The 25,450-nt window shown below is 40.0% G+C and overlaps 1 protein-coding gene and 1 long non-coding RNA gene across 33 annotated transcripts in view; one reads left to right on the top strand and one right to left on the bottom strand.

Annotated features, from left to right (window-relative positions):
* Positions 1-3,364: 3,364 nt before the first annotated feature.
* LOC137210245 (UDP-N-acetylglucosamine--peptide N-acetylglucosaminyltransferase 110 kDa subunit-like) overlaps positions 3,365-25,450 on the bottom strand; it is a 168,726-nt gene continuing 146,640 nt past the window's right edge. For 25 of the 29 annotated variants that reach the window (XM_067711927.1, XM_067711915.1, XM_067711920.1 and 22 more), the window contains one exon: positions 3,365-13,265. In XM_067711927.1, the coding sequence (XP_067568028.1) occupies positions 10,116-13,265 (3,150 nt within the window). In that variant the 3' untranslated portion in view covers positions 3,365-10,115. The remainder of the gene's footprint in view (positions 13,266-25,450) is intronic. The other 4 variants (XR_010936409.1, XR_010936408.1, XR_010936406.1 and 1 more) reach the window with 4 other exon arrangements.
* Positions 7,934-24,777, top strand: LOC137210258 (uncharacterized). 4 transcript variants are annotated; one of them, XR_010936428.1, is made up of 4 exons: positions 7,934-8,324; positions 10,982-11,114; positions 13,119-13,274; positions 19,387-24,777. It is a non-coding gene; the product is annotated as an uncharacterized lncRNA (long non-coding RNA). The 4 variants fall into 4 exon arrangements; XR_010936426.1 differs by lacking the exon at positions 7,934-8,324 and having other exon boundaries at positions 10,792-11,114; XR_010936429.1 differs by lacking the exon at positions 7,934-8,324 and having other exon boundaries at positions 10,792-11,114; positions 13,119-13,287.

Raw genomic sequence — 25,450 nt, 5'->3', positions numbered from 1 at the left:
GTGCTATGTAAAATGGCTGCAAGGTCGCAGTCTTGAGGGCGCTGGAAGTCTATTATCCTATCCCACATTAAGTAGTTTGGTGAACTTCAAACGTCCGTTCATCTGCAACCAAGCTGGCAAACTTTAACTGATATCTCAAGCAGGTAAAAAATAAATTAAAAGAAATCCTTACACTGATGTTCCTTGATTCACACTGTTAAATGGTTCATTAACATGTAATTCTGGCTAAGAATTACATTTGAGACTCCTTGCTCAGATTTTGGTTAACAGTACAAATCTTTGAGAAATTCAAGTTCTTATTAATCAATAATTTGTCAGCTAGGCTACATTCAGGCATCAGCTGCAACTACAGAATAGGTGCACTGCCTCAGCGCTTTGGAAAGACATAATCTAGAACACTACTAGCAGACAAAATATCTGTTACTAGACAGCACAGGTGCAGTACAGCAAGACAAAAACATATATTCATGTGTGCCGCGGACCAGCCGGACAAAGAGGATTTCACTGCCCAGGGTCAGAAGGGAAGGGGTAAGGAACTGAAGTAGCACCGACGGATGGGGTCAGAAGGACCAAGACAATTGATGGTTGCAAGGCAAATTTTATTGCGCTACAGTTGCAGATTATATAGACTAGAAAAAGGAAGGCTGCCAGATGGTGGTTTACATTATCTACAGACTGTCTCGGCTCAAGGTTAACTTCCCTGGGAGGAAACCCATAAACCCAGAAGCATCAAAAATAACCTGCATGTGCAGGGGAAAGACAGCTTTGCTTGTCTCATTTTACATTCTTTCTGATCGCTGGGCCCTGGTGATTTATCTCCCATGGAATGGAACAAGGAGGGGAACAAGTAGGGACAGTCCCTTCCAGCAGCGGCGGCATGCCTGGCATGTCCTTACCTGCTCTCAAGGCTGACTGCTTCCCACAGGTCCCCCTTTTTTATTTTTTAACTTTTGCTGCAAAATAATTCCATGAAGTTTAGTGCCGAGAGTAGTGTACTGTTGCATGAGGATACGAAACAGACATGAGAAGATTATTATCAATAATAGGCAAATTATGGCCAGGGTAATAAATCCTGACAACCTTCCAGTAATCCAAGACTGAGGGTTTAACCACTTTAAATGATCCAGTAAAGTTTGAATTACGTCTTCTGGCGAAACATCATCAAGATGTGTATTTTGTATATCCTGAATTTCAGCATTTAATTTCTTAAGATCAAGACTAATATTATTATCTGACCAAACACTCAGCAGATGCATTTTTACTTTTTCCCATTCCCAAATACAGTCACTGTACTTTTAAGGAGTAACACACATCCATGTATACTTTGCATGACAAGCAAAACGCATCCTCAATTTTAATGCTGCCATCTGATCTCCAATCTCCAAAATTGCGTTTTTAAATTCATCTAAATTGTTATTAATCCATAAATATATGTGACTTTGTAAAGATAAAGCAAGACTGGTATGTTGAGATAACTGATTAGCAAAGTGAGCATGATTAATACTCTGTGAAACAGAAAGACCGGCAGTAGCCACAGTAGCAGACAGAGCAGCCGACGCAAGTAAACTTACTATTAGCCACCCAAGAAAGCGTCTCCTCTGCAAGGCTTTAGAGACTTCCACCCATGCCTGTACTCCAGTATCTTCATACCAAGGTTCTCTCAGATGTACAGGCACCATAACATACATGGGTTGCTTTAGTATAAGCACAGATTGCGTTCCTGCAGAAGGGAACATACAACTGCTAAAAATACAATTAACACAGCTAATATTATATCCTCCTTTGGAAGAATTACCAATGTTAATAGAACCACAGAAAAGTGTATATGGAGGAAAACACAAGTTATAACAGGTGTATTGGAATAAGTTAGAACTAGTTTCCATATATCCCAGTTCTTCTGAAATGTGATAAACCTATCTATGATGGGAAAAGAAGAGATAAGAATTGACACCTTGGTATAATCTATAGTACACCATATTTGGTTATTATTCCAAGATGCATTGCAATGTTCAAAATTGGATCCAGGAAAGTTAACGGTCATAAGGGGAGGCAATTGATTTTTTGATTTTCTGTTAAGCATAGTAACCTTATGTCCAGCTATAAGTATCCCTTGTCCTCCAAGTAAACGCTTCATACAGAAATAATTTCCTGAATCTTCACCTGTAACCTTGGCTATAGTAATAGCGGAATCCCTAAGTGGTGAGGCGTATGAGATTTGACCTCTAATATTAATAGCTTGCCCATTTTATACCAAATGATGGTATCCTTAAGATACTCTCGTCAGCTGGTAGCTGGGCATGTAAGAGTAATGTTGGTTCCTGTAAAACGAAGGATGCCTGGAGAGCCTGACAAACTAATTGATTGATCCGTTCCCTCATAAACATCTGTATGCTCATAACTAATAGTCTTTACACGTCCAGTTTCCAGATTCAATGGGCTAAGACAGACAGGATGGGTACTAAGCCAGTTAGTATAATTTACAGACATATTGATTTGTTTTATATTCCCAATAAGAGGCCCATAAACATTTATCATTGTAAAATACAGGAAACTTTGCTTCAGACCAAGATATGGGTTGTAATAGTGGAGGATCAGGTACATAGGCCCAGTAAGTTGCTGCATTAACAGAGGGAACACATGAAATGGTTGCCAACATAGCCAAAAATAAAGTTACAGGTGTAACAGGATTATTCTGTTGTTTCACTGACTCTTGAGCTCATGAAACCAGTTGTTTAATTTGTCCCCAAGTTGGAACATCACTCCTTTGAGTCGTCCTGGCAAGTGGTCTCCTCTTCTTCTTTTTCTGAATCAACACTGTCAAATTTTCGGGAGAGATGCAGAGCTTCTTCATCTTCTGAACTAGGTGAGCTGTGGCGAGCCATCTATTTGCTTGACTAAGCGTTCAGGAAGCCAGCAAGGTCCAGGCGCTGATCTGGGAAAGATACACACGTGACCACGTCCCCAAATCAACACAGGATCAGGACCACGCCAAGTGCTGGTTAACGGATCTTTCCAGAGGACCTCTGGAGATTGAGAGGCCAATCTTGGCTCAGCCACCAACCTTCCCCCTGCAGAGCAGCCAAATTTGTCAACAGTGAGAACATTTAAAATAAACAGAGCATCATTTATAAGGTTATGTGGCGTTGTTCTATACAATTCCCCCCTTTTTATTTTTTCAATAGTTAGCTTTAAAGATCTATTTGCACGTTCTATAATACCTTGTCCTTGAGGGTTATATGGAATGCCTGTAATATGGGTAATTTTGTAATGAATTACAAAATGTTGCAAAAGCAGCGGGCCCATTATCTGTTTTAATAATTTTGGGAAGGTTCATGAAAGCAAAACAGTGTAATAAATGAGTGATAACATGTTTAGTAGCTTCTCCGGTCTGTGCTGTAGCACAGAGGAAACCAGAATAAGTATCGATAGTGACATGAACAAACTGTAATTTCCCAAAAGACGGGATATGAGTAACATCCATTTGCCATAAATGTCTAGGTAATAATCCACGAGGATTAACAACATAATGTGGAACAGGAAGGTGAGGTAAGCATTGTGGGCATTGCTTAACAATTTGTGGGGCGGCTTCACCAGTAAGGGAAAATTGTGTGTGTAATGTAGCCGCTGACTGACGGTGTAAAGCGTGCAACTGCTGTGCTGCTTGTGAAGCAGTTTGATCATAACTTACCATAATATGAGGGTGTCCAGGACATGGACCATGAGTATCAAGAGTATGGAGATAATGAATGCAGAATATTAGCCATTCTTGACAGCATGACGAACGGAAAGGAGGAGTACGGTAAATTGGGACATGTCCTGCTTTAGGAAAAAGAGATTGAGGAGGAGGAGTAACTTCAACTCTATTCTTGGGAGGAAAATGTACAGGATAAAGATCACGTTTAGATCGAGTTAAAACATCTGCAGTCGCATTAAGTTTAGTCAATGGACCAGGCAAGTTAGAATGAGCACGGATATACAGACCTGCAACAGGACCATCATGGGAACGAATAAGCTGTTGAAGCAAACGAAAAGAGGATGATAATTCAGGGTCATTAGTATGTCCTATGCTCGCAGTCTCCAGAAGAAATCACAAGCTAATAAGATATTTACTATCAGAAAACAAATTAAAAGATATAGAAGGCAAATGTTTAAAAGACATAATGACAGCATACAGTTCAACACGTTGAGCTGAAGTCAAGGAAGTTTCTTTAACGAGGTTTGTTCCGTCGTCAATGATTACAGTAGCCACTCCTGAAGAAGAACCGTCCGTAAAAACCAAAGGTACATGAGGGACAGGCTGTTGCCTAATTATAGAAGGAAAGATATGAGTTAAGTTTGCTGAATTGGATCAATTTATCAGCAGGGTAATGGCATTCCAAGGTACCTGAAAATCCTGCAAGAGCAAGACCCCATTCATTACTATGTTGAAAAAGCCAATTTTGTTGACTAACTGAATCAGGGATAATAATTTGAGAAGGTTCTATACTTATAGGTTGTAAGCACCTAGTTCTACCTTGCATTATTAAATTACTAATAAGTTCATAATAAGGGTTAATAACTTTAGAGGGTGTAGATTTCATATGAATCTATTCAATAATTCCAACAGTTTGCCATAAGACGGCAGTAGGCACATGAGGAGTTGGACAAATTATTAAGAAAATTGGAAGGTGAGTATGAATTCTAGTTAATTGTGTAGAACTGATAGATCTATTGACTATTTGTAAAGCTTGAAATCCTTCTGGAGTCATAGAGCGTGAAGAAGAAGGATCTGAGACACCTTTAAGAATATCAAACAAAGGCTGTAATTGAGCAGTAGTAAGTTTTAAGGCAGGCCTTAGCCAATTAATATCTCCAAGTAATTTTTGAAAAGCATTTAATGTTTTTAAATTATCAACTCGAATTTGCAGTTTTTGAGGCCTAATAGTAGTGTTATCAATATATTTTCCCAAATATAAAAATGGAGATTGTCTTTGAAGTTTTCTTGAGGCAATGACCAAGCCAAATGATTGTAAGGACTGTTGTAAAAATTGAAAAGCAGTCTCTAATAAAGAAATATTATCAGTGGCTAAAAGTATATCATCCATATAATGTATGCGATATAACGATGGAAACCTTTTTCTCACAGGAGTCAAGGCCTGAGCCACATATTTTTGGCATAGTGTAGGACTATTTGCCATGCCCTGAGGCAATACTTTCCATTGAAATCTCCTCATGGGTTCCTTAAAAATTAAGGCAGGCAAGCTAAAAGCAAAATGTTTTCTATCTTCAGGAAACAAAGGAATAGTGAAAAAACAATCTTTTAAATCTATAACTAAAAGATGATAATTGTGTGGTATGGCTGTTGGAGAGGGTAGGCCTGGTTGAAGAGCTCCCATTATTAGCATAGTTTTATTAACAGCTCTTAGATCCTGTAATAACCTATATTTTCCAGATTTTTTCTTGATAATAAAAATAGGAGTATTCCAAGGACTACTGGAAATTTCTAAATGCCCTAATTGTTCCAGTACTAATTGTTCTGCAGCTTCTCATTTCTCCTTTGTGAGGGGCCATCGGTCCACCCATACAGGGTCATCAGTCAGCCAAGTAATTGGATCAGCAGTGAGTGGAGAATCCAAGGCCCCTAAGAAAAACCCAAACCTTGTCTATCATTTTTTATTTTCACATCAATAGGACAGACAGTTCCTTGTTGATTTGTTCCCAGCCCTTTTGTGGGAAGAAATCCTTGATCCAACATCATATTAGAGACTTGAGAGTTTGGACTATAAAGTAATACTCCCATTTCTTTTAATATATCTCGGCCCCAGAGGTTTAAAGGCAGCCCAGGCAAAACATAAGGCTGGAAATATCCTGAATGGCCCTCACTATCTTGCCATAAAAAAAACTGACTACTTTGCATAGGAGAAGAACTTTGTCCTATTCCGTGAAGTTCTGTAATAGTAGGACTAATGGGCCAACGTTTAGGCCAGTGTACCTGCGTCATAACAGAGACATCAGCTCCAGTGTCTAACAAACCTGAAAAAACCTTTCCATTAATGGTTCATTTCATTTCTGGACGTTCTTTCCCTATCTTCTGAATCCAGTAGGCAGCATTAGACGATCCAAAAGCCTTTGTTTCTCTCTTTTGATGTTGTAAAATTTGTCCATGAGGTACAAAGGGCAAAAGTAGCAATTGTGCCATTTTATCACCAGGAGAAATAGTTATTATATTTTTAATAGTTTGTGCCATGACTTTTATTTCTCCTTCGTAGTCAGAATCTATGACTCCTGGCATAACAGTTAAACCTTTCATGGTGACACTACTTCTTCCCAATAACAGTCCCATCAAACCCTTGGGTAAAGGTCCACAGATGCCCGTAGAGAGGGCCTGAGGACCCATTTCAGGAGTTAATACATATCGGGCGGAGGTACTGAGCTCCAGTCCTGCGCTTCCTGGTGTTGCTCTGGAGAGCGAGGATATTGTATGTTTTTGTTTTTGGTTAATGTCTGATTGATAATTTGAGGAGGATACACAGACATTGCGCTTATTATTTGTTGGGGCCGGGGAAGGCCCTGGGAAGAGTTTCCCGACAGTGGTGGCCCATCCTTGTGGGCCACTGAGCAACAATCTTGTGCCCAATGTTTTCCCCTATTGCATTTAGGGCATAAACCAGGGATTTTCTGACCATCTGGAGGTTTTTGAGTAGGGAAGGAAGGACTAGGGTTAGAATTAAAAGATCTACATTCTCTAGCAAAAGGACCTGCCTTTCCGCATTTAAAACAAGTCTTTGTTTTCTTTTGATTGTTTTTAAACCCCACTTTAGTTAATGCTGCAGCCACAGCAGCACCCTGTATATAAGTAGGCCCAATGTCTGCACAAAGGTGAATATAATCCTCCAATGTTCCCCGTTTTCTCCAAGGTCGAATCGCAGCCTGACACTCATTATTAGCATTTTCAAAAGCAAGTTGCTTAACTACAATTGTACCAGTGAGTCCGTCCACAATGAGTCTCCCCACCGCCTGTGACAACCTATCTACAAAATCAGCATATGGTTCATCAGGTCCCTGTCTAAGTTTTGAAAGATCTTCAGTTTTGTGTGTAGAAGGACATTTCCTCCAGGCTTGTAATGCCAAATGATTTATTTGAGGATAAGCAACAAAGGGATAAGTTAATTGATCTTGTAAAGAAAGATATTGTCCTTCCCCAATCAGCATATGATAATCAACTGGAATATTATGGGCAGCATTCTTTTCTGCTTGTTCAGCAGCCCGTTCATAAAAATCAAACTTCCATATTAAATAATCTCCACCATTTAAACAAGCTCATGCAATAGACTTCCAATCAGCGGGGGGAAGAGCTTCTCCTGTCAACCATAGCAGTAGTAAAAGGAGCAGTGGGCCCATATTGAGCACAGGCAGATTTTCAATCTTTCAAAACTTTCAAAGGGAGAGCCTGATGCTCCCTAGTAGCTTGTTGAGGATTATTAGGATCAGGTCTTTCTATGACGGGACAACAGAAAATAGGATCTTCTCCTCGTTTTATTGCTCCTTGTACAGCGCGCTGCAAGGGACTGAGCATTTTTACAGATGTAGATTTTTGAGGAAGACAGTCCTTATTAACCTGCAGCTTTTTCACTGACTTATCTATCACAGCCATTAGAAAATCATCCTCAGGATATTTCTCTCTTTTATGTTTACAAGCCTCATCTGTTAAGTCAAAATGTTCCTCTTCATCTAAAATATTTAAATTAATTAGCTCTTTCGGTTTAGGAAGTGGCGACACAGTAGTTGATAATACAGTCTCTCCTTCTGTCAGAGGCTTATGTTTTTCTGACTTTACATTCAAATCAACACTATCATGAGAAGAATCTAAACATATTTTTATCAGATTCCACAAACTGTATGTAACAACAGGAGTATGAGTAGGCCCTCGAGACTCGTAATAATTTTTTAAATCTTCTCCAACTTTCTGCCAGATTTCTATGTCAACAGAGCCGCCATCAGGAAACCAGGGAGATACACCATGGATATGCTGTAAAAATTCAGTCAACAATAAAGTTCAGAAACTTTATTACCCCGAGCTCTAAGCATCAAAAGTAAAACCTGAGCAAATAATTCATACATCTTTGAGCCCTTTTGCCCCATCTTATTTTACTTCTGACTATTGCCTTATGCCTCTATTCGTTTCACTTTTACTGGTGGCCACACATATTTTGCATAAGGGTTCTCTTACCTGCACTTTCTTTTTCTTTTAATTGCCTTCACGCTTCAGGTCCCTGTTCGAGTGCCACTTGCCGCGGACCAGCCGGAGAAAGAGGATCTCACCGCCCACGGTCAGAAGGGAAGGGGTAAGGAACTGAAGTAGCACCGACGGATGGGGTCAGAAGGACCAAGACAATTGATGGTTGCAAGGCAAATTTTATTATGCTACAGTTGCAGATTATATAGACTAGAAATCGGAAGGTTGCCAGATGGTGGTTTACATTATCTACAGACTGTCTCGGCTCAAGGTTAACTTCCCTGGGAGGAAACCCATAAACCCAGAAGCATCAAAAATAACCTGCATGTGCAGGGGGGAGACAGCTTTGCTTGTCTCATTTTACATTCTTTCTGATCTCTGGGCTCTGGTGATTTATCTCCCATGGAATGGAACAAGGAGGGGAACAAGTAGGGACAGTCCCTTCGAGCAGCGGCCGCATGCCTGGCATGTCCTTACCTGCCCTCAAGGCTGACTGCTTCCCACACGTATGTTGCCTTGTTTAAGCCTCAAGCCCTCGATCCTTTGTTGAAATACAATAATTTCATTCCTATGGTTTTCAATACCAAAAACTCAACCTCCAGGAGGGCTAAAGTCTAATTTGTACTCCAAACCAAGTAGCAGTGCAGTTCGCTACTACTGAGACTGAATCCATAAAGACTTCAAGACCACGTCCAGAAGACAAGTTATTATATATAATACCCTAGAAGGTCTGAAACATAATTATCATATACATAGCTGGTCCTTCAGAGCTTTTTACCTATAACATGTTTTTTGATGAAAGTTATTTAATGTACTGGAGATAACTGTGACTTACTGATCAAATATTTGAATACTTATACTTACCTGGGATTTCATTTCTGCTGAAAGAAAAAGGTAGAACAGGACTCACTAAAACAAACAAACAAACATTAGAAATGAAAGTAAAAATCTTAACACACACTATGACTTTTGGAAGCAGCATAGAGGGGCAGTCAACGGTAAAACACTGGTGAAATAGGTCAAAACTCTAGGCCAAAAATCCATTATTATTATCATCAGTGACAGTACCACAACTGTGCCCTTCAGAATTAATAATCACTCCTAAGAATCTTCATTTGGCACCAGATGATGCGGTTAAGAGAAACACTCTGGGAGGTTTTGAATCAGACTTGGTTTTTTGTTAGCCAAGTTACAGGAGAATTTTTAAAGTGGGCGGAAGGGAAGAAGGAAACGGACCAGGAAAAGAATTTAAGCCATCATCTATAAACCAACAAAGCACTGATAGTTCCGAACATTATGTCAGACACTAAAATGACTGATATAGGCTCAAGTGGTTTACAAAACCTATAAAAAGACTATACCAGCAAAGTCCCCATTTATCTGTCGAGTTCAGAAACTAAAACAAGGAATATTTTAGCTTAAAAGCTTATCTCAAGAGAATCGTACACACTTCACATGAATAAAAATACCTGAAACCAAACATTTTTAAAAGCTCCAATACCCAAAATATAAAGAAAAATATTAATTCAGAGGACTCAATCAATCCATGATAATCACAAAACGGCTGGGCAATCTCTATCTCCCTTCCACACTAACCATCCATCCCATGGAAGACCAAGGGAGATCAGACCTTCCAGACTTACCTTCCAGACCTTCCAGACACCTGGCTGCTGCAAAATTCTATGGAGACTCCTTGTGGAACAGCAGTTTCCCATCTCTTGTGTCTCTCCCTATCGTGATCATGATCATGCAGGAAGCAAGTCTGGCTGTGCTATTTCTTATCATTGTCTGTCAGCCATCTGCAGCATGGTATTGTACAGATAAGGAAAAAGTAGTTCCCTTTCCCCCAGAAGGTTGAGGCTCAGGTACAGGGTAATTCTCCTGTGCACACAGTCATTATTTAGGCCGACTCAGTGACTTCAACAGGCTTAATCATGTGATCAGGTTTGTTGCCAGCTGCGTAATGCTCCCACATCCGTAGATAGAGCCGCTCTAGGTCCATTGTGTATTGTTTGGTGTTGAACAGAGGGCTAGATGTTCTCTGCTTCCAGACTTTGCCACGAATTTTCTTCAGGTATTCTAGATCAGTTCCCAGTTTCACAGCTATGTCTTCATATTCTTGTCTATTTTGAGCAATAAGCTCAAGACAGCCTAAACAAGTGAGCTGGGAAGCTGCAACTCGGGAAGCAAGAGTCTCTCCTGGCATAGTCACCACGGGTGTCCCTGACCAAAGGACATCCATCCCTGTGGTGTGTCCATTACAGAGTGGAGTGTCCAAGCAGACATCAGCCAGCTGGCCTCTCCGAACATGTTCCTCTTTAGGAGCAACAGGTGAAAAAATGATACGGTTCTGGGGAAGGCCCATATTTTGTGCATACTGTTGAATATTAGGTTCTCCTACTGCTGGAAAACGCAACAGCCACAGTACACTATTGGGAACACGCTTCAGAATATTTGCCCACATCTGCAAAGTAGATGGGTCAATTTTATATAACTGATTGAAGTTACAGTACACAATGGCATCTTCCGGTAACCCGTACTGAGAACGTGTGGTTACAATAATGGTACGGGGAACCTCCTCTCCAGTGGCAGCCTTAATGTTGATCTGGGTAGTTGCCAGTCCATTGCTAAGACTGAATCCATTAATTGTTATCTGAATTTGTCCTCTGTTAATCATTTCAATAACTGCCTCTGCAATAGTATTCATAGGAATGACAGGCATATTAAGAGCCGTATTACTGCTGTCTGCGTTGTCTCCTCCATCAGGACATTTCATCTTGACAATCTGCACATCTGGGAGACTATCAAGAAATGCTTTGAGGTCGATGCCATTCAGCACAACCCGATTGTCATAAATGTGCCCATTGGACTTAAAATCGATGACTGCCTTCTTCTTCAGGTGAGGGAACATATTAGCATGATCACCAATAAAGAGAGTATGGGGCATATAAGCCAGTTTCTCAGAATACTGCTCAGCAACTTCAGCAGGTGAAGTTTCCTGATCAGTGATGATATAATCCATGAAAAGCATGCCACTGGTCCCAGGGTAGCCCAGCCACATTGCCTGAATAGGAGCTGGCCTGAGAGCAAAGAGTTCATTTCGAGCACCCCTGGTATAACCATTCATATTTACAAGGATGTGTATACCATCTTGATGGATGCGATCAGCTGCTTTCCCATTGCATGGAATCTGAGAAAGATCAATGAAATGATGGGCTTCTGCCATCACCTTCGCTCGGAAGTTTGTGCCATCATCTGGGCTCAGGGCATAACAGAATACCTCAAATTTATCAGGATTGTGCATGCCTGGAATAGACTGCATAAGATGAGAAGTAGGATGATTCCCAAAGTCAGAACTCACGTATCCTACACGCAGTCGACCATCACTGAGCTTCAAGTCTTTTGGATGTTCGTACGGTGGTTTATGAAGGACACTGATCTCATCCAAGCAGAGGTTCCCATGGCTCTCAGCAATAGCCTTCCTGAAGCCATGAGAAAGAGGATAGAGCATACTATGATGAGGCTGCACAGAAGGCAACCTATTCTTCTCCAGCTGGTCAGCCACAATGCTGACCAACTTCTTCATTCGCTCATCATAGTCTGTCCAATCACAGACAATCTGCAGGCAATGAGCCAAATCACAATAAGCGTCAGGAAAATCAGGTTCAAGCTTCAGAGCAGTGCGATAAGAAGCAATTGCTTCTGGAATATTCCCTGAATACTTGTGAATGGAAGCCAGATTGCTGTGGGCATCCGCAAGTGCAGGGTTAATCTGAATGGCACGAGTATAACACTGCAAGGCTCCCTGAACATCCTGCATCTCCTTTAGAGTGTCTCCCATGTTACAGTAGGCATCAGCAAAGGTAGGACTGATTCGAACAGCCTCCTTATAATGCATCAGAGCTTCCTGCAGTTTTCCCTGCTGCTGCAATACACTTGCTAAATTTGAATGGGCAACAGCAAACTCTGGGAAGACTTCTAATGCTTTACAATACAAGTGAACTGCCTCTTCAAAGTTTCCCTGGTCTCCTTTGATATTGGCTAGGTTATTCAGAGAGTCTGCATGGGTGGGACACAGCCGCAGAGCTGTATTATAACACTCTTCTGCTTCGGCAACACTGCCCTTCTCTTCCAGAGCGTTGGCTAGGTTGCAGTAAGCATCAGGGAAATGTGGTTGCAATTCAATAGCTCGCCTGTAGGTGTCTACTGCCAGATCCATCAGGCCTTGCTCATAGTATACACAAGCCAGGTTGGCATGTACCACTGCATGATTTGGGCTCAAGCTTAGGGCACAAAGGTAAGCTGCCACAGCTCTGTCAAAAATCCGTGCCTCTTTCAAGACATTTCCTAAATTGATATAAGCATCCAGAAAATTGGGGTCAAGCGTGACAGCCTTTTCAAAGTGATGAATGGCAAGCCAAATCTCCCCTTGTGCACTGAAAACACAGCCAAGATTACTCCAAGCTACTGCAAAGTTCGGTTGCGTCTCCATTGCTTTCAAATAACATGCCTTGGCTCCTTCCAAGCGACCCAGGGCTTTGAGCAGGTTCCCCAGGTCACTGCGAACACAGTACAAATCAGGATTGCACTGAAGAGCAGAGACGTAAGCTTGTACTGCCCCTTCCATGTCGCCTGCTGCTACCAAAGCAGCTGCCAGGTTAATATAACCATCGATGAAATCTGGTTTGAGATGCAATGCCTGCCGGTAATGCTCAATTGCCTCCTGCAACTGCCCTCTTTCCTTGTACACATTCCCCAAATTCGAATAGGCTTCTGCCAGAAGAGGGTTCTGTTTAATTGCCAGAGTACTAAAGTGGGCAGATCTGTCCAGCCTTCGACACTGGAAGTGTAGAGATGAAAGTAATAAAAGTACTCCAGTATTGTCTGGCTCTTGTCTCCACAGCTGCATGCAGTGTCTCTCAGCTGCCTCAAAATCTCCTGCCTGATACTCTCGATGTACCAACTCAGCTAACCCTTGGAAGGAAAGCATACGTTTTGTTGGTTCTGTGCTGTCGGCCACGTTGCCCACAGAAGACGCCATCTGGAGCTTCTGGAGAGAGTGAGAAAAGGGGGTAATTGAGTCCCGCTGCTGCCACTACTGGCAAGAATGTTTCTAGAGGTAGCAAATACGAGGGCAGCAGCCATACCACTGCTTTGGCAGGCTTAAGCGGCGGCAACAGTTACACGCACTGAAACTTAGGAACTCTGGTTGGCCATCTACCTCTCACGCTCTTGAAATCTTAATTCTTAACCCTGCCCTCTTCCACCATTTTTCTCCTAATCAGGGAATAAAAATTACCTATACACTTGCCTTAGAAGAAATCAAAAGTCAGTAGTCCAAACACTTTTTAAAATTTTGTTTTCTGTCCAGTTGGAAAGGAAATACATGATTGACTTTACTTCATCATTCATATAGTCAATGTGGAAAACATTAGGGCCGTGAATTTCAATACAGTAAGATCAGAAAATTTTAAATTGGCCTTCCCAAACCACTAATAAGTAACCAATGTTGTATATAATGCTAAAATCTTAGAGACTGAGTTTGATATTTTAAAAGTTCTGAAAGGATTAGCTAATTTCTCCTCATCATACTTCTCATGCCTCAAACCTGAGTATTACTTTTTTAAAATTAAATTTATCTTTATTTATTTATTTTTATTTTGGCTGCGTTGGGTCTTCAATGCTGCGTGCAGACTTTCTCTAGTTGTGGCGAGCGGGGGCTACTCTTTGTTGCGGTGCCTGGGCTTCTCATCACAGCAGCTTCTATTGTTGTTCCACAACTCTATGGGTTCCTTTTTAGGTCCTGTGAAGAACCCTAGAAATTAGTTCATGGAATTATAAGTTTTTGCAAAATTGTCAAAAGTGAGATATTTTAACTTCCATCAGGTAAGACCAGCGTCTCTTTCTTTGCCAATTTTCCTTCTATCATATTCCGCTATGTTGGATCATATTGGAATGGCCACAGGCTTTTTTGAAATCTGGCTAAGGAGATTTTCTTTTTTCTGTGGTACGCGGGCCTCTCACTGTTGTGGCCTCTCCCATTGTGGAGCACAGGCTCTGGACGCACAGGCTCAGCGGCCATGGCTCACAGGCCTAGCCGCTCCGCGGCATGTGGGATCTTCCCGGACCGGGACACGAACCTGTGTCCCCTGCGTCGGCAGGTGGACTCTCAACCACTGCGCCACCAGGGAAGCCCTAAGGAGATGTTTTAAGTGAGGCTATTATGTGATTTTCAGACACCGCCATATGTAATTGACTATATACTATCCCATTACAGGAATAACTTCCAGTACTCATACTGACTACTCTACTGACTTAACCTAGCACAAGACACAGAAGCATAAGGACAAAAACCACCTTACAATATAGCCATGTCTTGCACTTCACAGCTCTCAAAGCATGTGCGTTTGAAGAAGAAAAAAAGAACTGAAAAGTACAAAACCAGAAGCTAATCTGTGGAAAATTATTTCAATCATCAGGCATGTGAAAGATAAGTCAAAGATTCAGTTCTCATCAATGCTTAGTCAAAACGGAAATTTTCTTCTGTCAAGAATATACTCCAGGGGCTTCCCTGATGGCGCAGTGGTTAAGAAGCCACCTGCCAATGCAGGGGACAAGGGTTCGAGTCCTGGTCCGGGAAGATCCCACATGTCACGGAGCAACTAAGCCGGTGTGCCACAACTACGGAACCTGCGCTCTAGAGCCCGTGAGCCACGACTATTGAGCCTGCGAGCCACAACTACTGAAGCCTCCGTGCCTAGCGCCCGTGCTCTGCAACAAGAGAAGCCACCGCAATGAGAAGCCTGTGCACCGCAACAAAGAGTAGCCCCCAGTCCCTGCAAGTAGAGAAAGCCTGCGCACAGCAACGAAGACCCAACACAGCCAAAAATAAATAAATGAATGAATGAATGAATGAATGAATGAATGAATGAATATACTCCATCAACAATGTGTGTAATGGAATGGTATGAATGAGTATTTTATCAGAATCCCTGTAATGCACAAACCTATAGCAGTACTGAAATCAGTAATGCATTTATAATAGTAAATACTTATGAGGAAGTAATCCATAGAGGTTTTCTCAAAGTTAACAACGAAAGTTAATGTGACATTATCAATAATAAATTGTGAAGCTGAAATAAACTTTTCTAAACTATTAATAACTAGAAGCAAATTCTAATCAACCATGCTACAAGAAATCTATGTCTAAAAACTACAAAGTTTATTTCTTAAAATTTTATTTCGAAAATACATAAACTGTCGTATGAGGAGGCAGTTAAAGAATATATAGCTAAAAGAGTGGGGGAAAAGTTTTATAGAGACACATCTGGCAGTAGTTCATTTTTAAATGTCATTTTTCTAGGTTTTGTGACACCTATAGTATTGATATTTGAAAGCATTTAAAAAATTGTAATTTGAAGATTTGCTACTTCCAGGTAGAATAAAATATTTTGAAGCAAAACAACGTTTGCACTGAGAAAAACAAAAAAAGCCAAATAAAATAGCCAGCATTCAATCAAAAAGTTCTAGACAAACCAAGAGATAGAATCATATGGCTAAAATTCTAAGAAAAGAACAGATAATACAAAAATATTTATATAAGATATTGTGTGTCTTTATCAGGAAAAGTCTTTATCAAGAAAAGACTTTAAAATCATCAGAATTAATATTATATTTTATTTATTTGTATATTATATTTATATATAGATATTTATATATTTATATAAAGAACTTAAAGATAAAGCCCTAGTTAAGGCAGTGACAATAGCAGTAGCAGTGGGAGTGAAAAGAAATGGTTATATTCAAGCATATTTTGTCAGGAAAAGTCCATGATCAAATGTCTGACTGCATACATGGGATGGATAGACGGAGTGGGAAAAATCAAAGTTAACTATAGAGGTTCTAGTGAAGATGGGGTTGCCGTCACCCAACCCAAGGGGCTGCGATCATCCCCAAGGTCTAGGAGACTCAAAGGGAAGGTCATGGTCAGAGGCAAAGTTAATTGGTGGGAAAATAAGACTCCCAGTCTCTCCATCTCCTTATACCAGTTTTTTTTTGTAACATCTTTATCGGAGTATAATTGCTTTACAATGGTGTGTTAGTTTCTGCTTTATAACAAAGTAAATCAGTTATACATATGTCCCCATATCTCCTTCCTCTTGCATCTCCCTCCCTCCCACCCTCCCTATCCCACCCCTCTAGGTGGTCACAAAGCACCGAGCGCATCCCCCTGTGCTATGCGGAAGCTTCCCACTAGCTATCTATTCCTTATACCAGTTTTGTTTTTCTGCTCATATACGTAGCAGCATTTCATTCAAGGGGAAAGTCATTGATCTGACTGGTCAAATTAAACAACATAGTTCAAGGCACATTTACAGTGGTTAGTTCCTCCACAATTTAGAAAGTCACATTCACAATTTCCCTCTTCCTACACCGCGGAACACATTGGCCATTCCTCCAAAGTTTCCACTCCACAGAGTGGACAAGAGATGACGTTAGCCCAGAACTGAGAGCTTGGCATGAGATGGTGTCAGCCCCATGTAGAGCTCTGGCATAAGTTATAACCCAACCCAGCTCTACAGAGAGCTCTGCATGGAATCCTGGGAGTAAACTCAGCCATAATAATGGGATTCTGTTTTTCATTTGCTTTTCTTCCTTGCTTAACTTTCCCTGGCCACTCTGACAAACAAACTTTCAGGCATTCCTGGGCCACTCACTAACTTTATTCCATTTTATGTCATCCAGATTCCCAAGAAAATTACTAACTATAAGGAGGGAAATTTGGAACATGCTGAGTTTTAGATGCCTGAAATATACAGGTCATTGAATCCAGTTAAGTAGCAAATTATCTGGATCTCAAATATGCCAGTAGAATAGCAGACTAAGCTCAATTTAATGTACTCTTACTGGAGACACACGTAAATTCTGGGTCAATTTTGAAAAAGTTAAAAGGACATAGCTGAGATTAAAAGAAAGAAAGGAACACCTGCATGTTTCAGAAAGTAACAGAGAAATTAAATCCAGAGAAAGAAGAGCGGACAGATGTCTGTGGGTTCCGTTCCTTAGTATAGGCCTTATGTAAATAGGGGCTGGAGCTAGAAATCTAACATTACCTTGAGGCCAGGAATTTATAGACTCAGGATGGAACAATATTGAGAAGTTGGTACAGATATCCTACAGAAATTTCATGAGGAACTGCTTAGTCCATTAAGAGGGCCAAGGGCGGTGGTGAGGAAGATTGATATCTCTTGAAAACCTTCAGGTACAGAAAACATCAACACCTCTGAAAAGTAGGCCTCTCCTTCCCAGCGTTGTGATGGCCAGGTTGTCACTAACCTGTAAGGCCCTGTATGAATCAGAAACTGCAAGGAGAGTAATTCAAAGAAAAACAGATGCAGGATGGGTGTGGCAATAAATCCTAGGACCCTATCAGAAACAAAATTAAAACCACTCTAAAGGGAAATTTTAACAAACCAGAGCAGATAGTATCCTAACCAGAATAGAATAATAATTCTGAGGAAGTTACTTTAGTTATTTAAGTAATATTCAACATCCAGAGCAAAATTCACTTAAGTACTGTACTGGTGGAAATTGGGCAGCACTATGGAGACAATAAAAAGGTGTTTACCATCAAAAAACATCAAGGTAAGAAAGATAATGTCTAATTTTTAATTATCCTGTGGTTTATTGAAATCTTTTGGGAACCCAAAATAGAGAAAACCTAGCAGGCAATGAAGACTTAAATATTTAGAGATTTATCAACTCATCTATAAAAGCTTTATTAATCTCTTCTTTTAATACCACTCCTGAGAGGTATAAATGTGTCCAGTGATAGGGTTGAAGAAGCCTGAGAGAATTTCAATTGTTTACTATTCTTGGTCAGCTATTAAGACCTTTCAGGAGCATCTTGATTTTCATGGCATCATCCAACAAAAAGCAGGATATTTTACAGAAAGTCCTGGTCCACTTTTTGGCTTGCTTTTGTGTTTATGTTTTTGGTTTTCTCACATTGGGCGGTACATTAGGCTACCTATTGCACACTCCCTCATTCATGCATGCATTCATTCAAACAATATTTACTGAGTTGAGATATTTAATTAACACCCAATAAATGATGTTTAGATGAATGAATGCGCTTTTTATCAAAGTAAGTGTAAGAACTGAGAAAAATTACAGAATGTATGATCCCAGCCCCACAAAAGCGTATAATTGTGTTGAGGATATAACATATGCTGATGAAATAACTAATATATCATATTGGACAGTCTCTAAGTTCAAAAATGAGTTTTTATAAATAATCAGAGCCTAAGGAGGACAAAGAAGGGACAGTTCATTATGGGTTGAATCTATCAATAAATGTACATTTCAGATGAGATTTGAGATTGACCTTAAAGAAAGAAGAGGACTTAGATATATGAACAGAGAACAAAAAAGGCATGGTGATAGCATGTGCATAGATAGTGTGGCCAATATTTATGTTCTTCATTAAAGACAGTCAGAGATAACCCAAATGTAACTGTTTCCATGGGTCCATTCTCAGTATCCAAACAAAACGGCAAATCCTATCTTAGTAAAACTAATGAAAAACACAGTCTTTAACAAAGACATTGTGAAGGAAAGGGGGAGAGAAAGGCTTGCGTCCCACACCACACAACAAAACTTATTTAATTATTTGTTTCATTTTCTCCCTCTGAAAATTTCCTCTCCCTCTCTCTGTACGTCTCTCTTCTCCCACCACATCTGGCCACACTCTACCAGCCACCTTTCCAGATCTTTCCAGAACTCTCCATCCTAGTTTCATTATGCCACAAGTTAAACATCTCACAGGTCTCCAGGATGCATCCTCATCACTTATTCCACAAAGACAAACAAAGGACACTTCTCAGGATCAAGTTTCTTGGAAGGAAGAGGTCACGAGGAGTGATTATAAATAATATAAGGTGGAGAGCAGTGACTTAAAATACCATTTTTCCTCTTAGAATGTGAATACAGGGAACTTTGGGAAACTAGAAAATCTAGAAAGGATTCATTGATAATTATTTATTTTCAATGAATAAAATAAAATGTAATAATACGGCTAAACTCTGACAGATTAACCTTTTCAAAAGTTGCTTTCACACACCTTCACTATTGGGATGTTTCATAAACACATCTTTCTTCTTTCTTTGCAGATACTGGCACCAAACTTTCAAACAATAAGAACCTTCCCATAAGTCCCTTGCCAGGCAAGATTAAGGTATAACAATCCAAACAGATTTTTGAAGAAGATAACTGGTTGAAAGCACAGGAAAAGAGCTAGGTTTCTCTTTTTCAACAGTCACATAATGAGTCATGTGGGAATTGGTTTACAAAGTCTCTCTCCATGAGGGGCTAAGGTTAAGATTAGAACTTCTGAGGCCAGAAGAGCAAAATAACTACAACAACACACATATTTTCAAGAGCCGCCCTTTGGATGTGAGGGATTGATTTTTCCCACGCTTTTTTCAGCAACCCAACTGGTGTCTTTAGTAAATGACATAAGAGAATACAGTGTGGCCAAGAAGGCTTAGATTTCCTTAGCCCCAAGTCAGATATTCTCAAGTGACTGTCCACTCAAATTAAAAAGAGAGATTTACAAGAGGAAACTGGATACAACTGAGTGTACTTTTATTTCAACCCTTTATCTGAATGTTTTGTTTTGATTTCAGTTCTCCACTGAAGTTGCCTACATTAATATATTTTTAAGAACATTTCCTTAAGTTGAAGTATTCATTCAGTATATTCATTTACTATAATTGAGAAAAGCCAAATGACTTAGGCAAATTCATTTCTATATTGCCACAGCAGTGTATTGTGAACTAAATGACACCTGGCAGTTCTTTACTCAGATACTAACTCAATTAGAAGGCAGAACAAGGATACCTACCCATTCAGGGAAGGAAAGGTCACTTAGCCTCTGTAGCTGTCTTAGGTCTCTTATCATCACAGTAACAAACTGAAGACTAAAAACCATACGATCATCTCAATAGATGCAGAAAAAGCTTTTGAAAAAATTCAATATCCATTCATGGTAAAAACTCTCCAGAAAGTGGGCATAGAGGGAACATACCTCAACATAATAAAGGCCATATATGACAAGCCCATAGCTAACATACTCAATGGTGAAAAGCTGAAAGCATTTCCCCTAAGATCAGGAAGACACCATCAAAAAACTATTCGAGCTCAAACATGAACTTGGTAAATTTGCAGGATACAATAGATTTCTATATATAAATTTTGTATTTCTATACACTCACAGTGAACTATCAGAAAGAGAAATTAAGGAAACAATCCCATTTACAATCGCATAAAAAAGAATAAAATACGTAAGAATAAACCTGCCTAAGGAGGTAAAAGACCTGTACCCAGGAAACTATATGACTCTCATAAAAGAAATGAAAGATGACACAAACAGCTGGAAAGATATACCATGGTCACGGATTGGAAGAATTAATATTGTTAAAATGACCATCATACCCAAGGACATCTACGCATTCAATGCAGTCTGTATCAACATATCAAGGGCATTTTCCACAGACCTAGAACAAATAATTTTAAAGTTTGTATGGAAACACAAAAGATCCTGAATAGCTAAAACAGTCTTGAGAAAGAAGAACACAACTGGAGGAATCATGCTCCCTGGCTTCAGACTGTGCTACAAACCTACAGTAATCAAAACAGTATGGTACCGGCACAAAAACATCCATCACTGGAACAGAATAGAGCGCCCAGAAAGAAACCCATGCACTTATGGTCAATGAATCTATGACAAAGGAGGCAAGAATATGCAATGGAGAAAAGTCTGGGCTTCCTTAGGGATGGTTTCATCAATTAATTTGTTTTCTTAAATGGACCATACTTTTCCATGTCTTTGTATACCTTGTGAGTTTTTTGGTTGAACATCTGGCTTTCAAATATTGTAATGTGGTGTCTATGGAAATCAGATTCTCCCACTTTCCCAGGGTTTTCTGGGCTTTGGATTGTTGAAGGCTGTAGTAGTCTGTTTGTTTAGGGACCTTTCCAAACTAGTTTTGCAATGACTGTACCCCTTATCGTATGTAGGCACTGAAGTCTCTGTTCCTTTAGTTCATGTTTAGCTAATGTTTTGACAGAGAGGTCCTTGAATTCCTGCACCTAAGACAAACAAAAACAAATATACACAAGCACATCCACATGCACACTCAAAACCACACACCTCTCCCCATTGTGCAGATTGTTGGATCACTCCTTCAACATTTAGCTGACCTGCACTGAGGTCAGGGCTCAGCCCATGGTAAAAGCTTAGAGACTCCTCTGGTGTTTTCAGAGCATGCATCTTATCTTGAGTATGCATGTGGCTTTCTTAATTTCTCTGGACACAGGTGTACTTTTTGTATGTTCTAAGTTCCCAAAGAATCTCCCCCAACTTTTGCTCCTGCGTCTTATGTGGTCTATTGTATTTCAATGCACAGTCTTCTGCCCCAGCCATCTGTGCTTTGTCAGTTCACCTTGCACTTTTTTTGAGCAATGACCGCTGCTTTTCCAGACTGTGTTCCAGGTTAGCTAAGACAGAGATAAGCATCTTGTGTCAGTCCTTCAGGTAGCTCCCAGACAGGTTAGAACAGATACACATAATAATCCGAGAGTATGGGCTCTTCTGCTCCCTCCTGAAGCAGGATTGAGGGCCCCATACTACGAATGGTCTGCTGCTACTTTAAGACTATCACTGCATTAAGACCCCACCACTTTAAGACCATCACTACACTAAGAGTAGATGGGGCAAGGGCAAGTAAAAATGCCACAAAGCTTTCCTGCCATTTTCAAATTGCCTCTTCCCTGGTTCAGTATGTGTTTGCTTGCTGTAAATCTTTGCCTGATTTCAGGACTAAGAGAAACTCAAGGAACGCCACAACAAGACACAGTATAATCAAACTCTCAGATGCCAAAAGACAGAGAAAGAATCTTTACTCCCAAAGGAGAAAGAAAAAACAAATTTGTTACAAAGCAGGGATCCTCAAAAAGATTCATAGCTAATTTCCTATCTGAAACCATGGAGGCAAGAGGCCAGACATATTTAAAGTGCTGAAAGAAAAAAACTGTCCACCAAGAATTCTATATTTGGCCAAACTGGTTTCAAAACTTAGGGAGAAATTAACACATTCCCAGATGAACAAAGGCTGAGGGCGTTTGTTTTACAACTTCCTAACACTGCCCTATGACAAATGCTAAATTGAACCTTCAGGTTGAAATGAAAGGACACTAGACAGCAACTCGAAGCTGTATAAAGAAATAGAAATCTCCAGTAAAGATAAATATATGGGCAGATACTAAAGCCAGTATTGTGCTACTGGCTTGTAACTCTACTTTTTATTTCTTACATGATTGAAAAAACAAATGCATAAAATAATCATAAATCCATGTTATTGGGCTCACAAAGTATAAAGGTGTAATTTGTGACAACAATAATATAAGGAGGAGGAATGGAACTGTAGAGGAACAGAGTTTCTGTGTGCTATTGAAGTTGGTTTCAATTCAAATGATATTGGTTGAACTCTGGAAGGGTAAATGTAATCTTCTTGATAACCACAAAGAAAATATCAATAGACTATACGCAAAAAGAAATGAAAAAGGAATCAAGAGTTCACTACAACAAAATCGGCTAAGCACAGAAGAAGTCAGTAATGGAGTAAATGAGGGGCAAAAAATGCATAAGACATACAGAAAACAACCAGGAAACAGACAGAATTAAGTTCTTCCTCATCCGTAATTTTTGAAAAAGTAAGTGGATTAAGCTCTCCAATAAAAAGATAAAAACTGGCGGGCTTCCCTGGTGGCGCAGTGGTTGAGAGTCCGCCTGCTGATGCAGGGGACACGGGTTCGTGGAGGATCCCACATGCCGCGGAGCGGCTGGGCCCGTGAGCCATGGCCGCTGAGCCTGCGCTTCCGGAGCCTGTGCTCCGCAACGGGAGAGGCCACAACAGTGAGAGGCCCGCGTACCACAAAAAAAAAAAAAAAAGATAAATATTGGCAGAATGGACTTTAAAAACATCCATAATCCAAGTATATGCTGCCCGCAAAAAACTCACTTGATTTCAAGAGACACAAGTTAGTTGAAAGTTAAAGCACAGAATAAAATATCCCATGCAAATAGTAACAAAAAGAAAGAAAGAGAGAGAGAGAAAAAGAAAGGAAGGAAGGCAGGAAGATAGATCTGGGATGCCTACGTTAATATCACACAAAATAAACTTTAAATCAAAAACTATCGCAAGAGGAAAAGGAGGCCACTATATGTTGATAACAAGTTCAATCTATCAAGAAGATATAACAACTATAAACATATATGTACCAAACATCCCCCAAATATGTGAAGCAGACATTGACAGAATTGAAGGAAGAAATAGATAGTTCTAAAATAATAGTTGGAGATCAATACCTTGCTTTCAATAATGGATAACACATCTAGACAGAAGATCAGTAGAGAGGCAGGGGGACTGAATAACACATTTAACCAACTAAACCTAACAGCCATATATAGATCACTCCACTCAACAACAGCAGAATACACATTTTTCTCAAGTACACATGGAACATTCTCCAGGAAAGACCATATGTTACGCCACAATACAAGTACCAATACATTTTTAAGAAACTGAAATCATACAAAGTATCTTCTTTAGCCACAGTGAAAGGAAGGTAGAAATCAGTAACAGAACCATTGGTAGCCATTTCCCATCATGCCTGCCACACATGATATAAAGCAATGAAGGGAAAAACATAATTGACCATTTAGAAAAGTGGGAAAGAGGACATATCATTGACACAGAGTGTGTGCTGTTTCCCGTTGTCAGAGATAAAAATAAATTAGCATCATTTATTCATTAGTGTGTTAATTTCTTGGTCAATCATTGCTCAGCCAGTGTTTCTGCCTGATGGGAAGATTTCCTATACTCAGTGTTGAGTGGAGACAACCTTGAAAGGGACATTTAAAAGGATTATACTGTGATGGGCTTAGCAGTACCCTTCCTCCTATGCCAGTATTTAGGCTGGGGTATTTCCATGCAGTGTGTACAACCGTAGGCCCCAGGTCACCAGAATTTAGTTGGATTCGTTGTCTTAATACATTCTCTCAGTACTTTGTCTTTTATTTGACTGTTGCATTTACTTCATTCTTTATTATCACTGCGAAACAACTTTGTTTCCTGTTCAGATGCCAAAAAGTGGATATCAATACCTCCTGAGTTTTACACATCACAGATCTGTTTTACATATCGGAGACAGAGACAGCAACTATTTCCAATGACTTTGAGACATGCTTTGAACATGCGATTAACATGTTGAGTGTTGAAATGTGTGTCGAGCTCATTATACTTGCTCTAAAAGGTTTCAAACTGCAAAGATTTAAAAATCTTTATCTTTGAATAGTTTTCCTGTGCTGTCCCTTTGTGTCAGACTGTTAATGTGCAGTCTGGCACCTTCAAATAACGTGGCTTTGTAACCAATTATTTACATGTTGTTTTATCCACAGAGAATCTTTTTTTTTTTAAATAAATTTATTTATTTTTGGCTGTGTTGGGTCTTTGTTGCTGCACATGGGCTTTCTCTAGTTGGGGCGAGTGGAGGCTACTCTAAATTGTGGTGTGCGGGCTCCTCATTGCTGTGGCTTCTCTCGTTGCGGAGCACGGGCTCTAGGCGCTGGGGTTTCAGTAGTTGTGGCACGCGGGCTTCAGTAGTTGTGGCTCATTGGCCCTAGAGCACAGGCTCAATAATTGTGGCACACGGGCTTAGTTGCTCCGCGGCATGTGGGATCTTCCCAGACCAGGGCCCGAACCCATGTCCCCTGCACTGGCAGGAGGATTCCCAACCACTGTGCCACCAGGGAAGTCCCCACACAGAGAAGCTTAAGGTCAAAACATACAACTCGATTAACTACACGTCCTCCTGTTCACATTTCCCTCATCTTTTCTTCATCTTCTATGTTTCCTTGGCACTGTTTATATTAAGTGCTTTTGCCATTATATTTGATTGTCTGTATTCCGCTGAGTTACCACAATGCTTTATGAGACACGGTAGGATATAAATGCATTTAAGATATATATATATTTTATATATATATATATATATAATATATATATATAATTTGCTTTAGTGCAGTGTTTTTTGTTTTCTGTACTGAATTCATTAGCATGGGTCGGTATAAAATTTAGCATAGGTCAATATGTAATTTGTAAACTAATAAGG

This window comes from Pseudorca crassidens, chromosome 17 (assembly GCF_039906515.1).
Source record: "Pseudorca crassidens isolate mPseCra1 chromosome 17, mPseCra1.hap1, whole genome shotgun sequence".
Lineage (NCBI taxonomy): Eukaryota > Metazoa > Chordata > Mammalia > Artiodactyla > Delphinidae > Pseudorca > Pseudorca crassidens.
The sequence above is the reverse complement of the archived record's forward strand: the minus strand, read 5'-3'. Positions and strand labels throughout refer to the sequence as shown.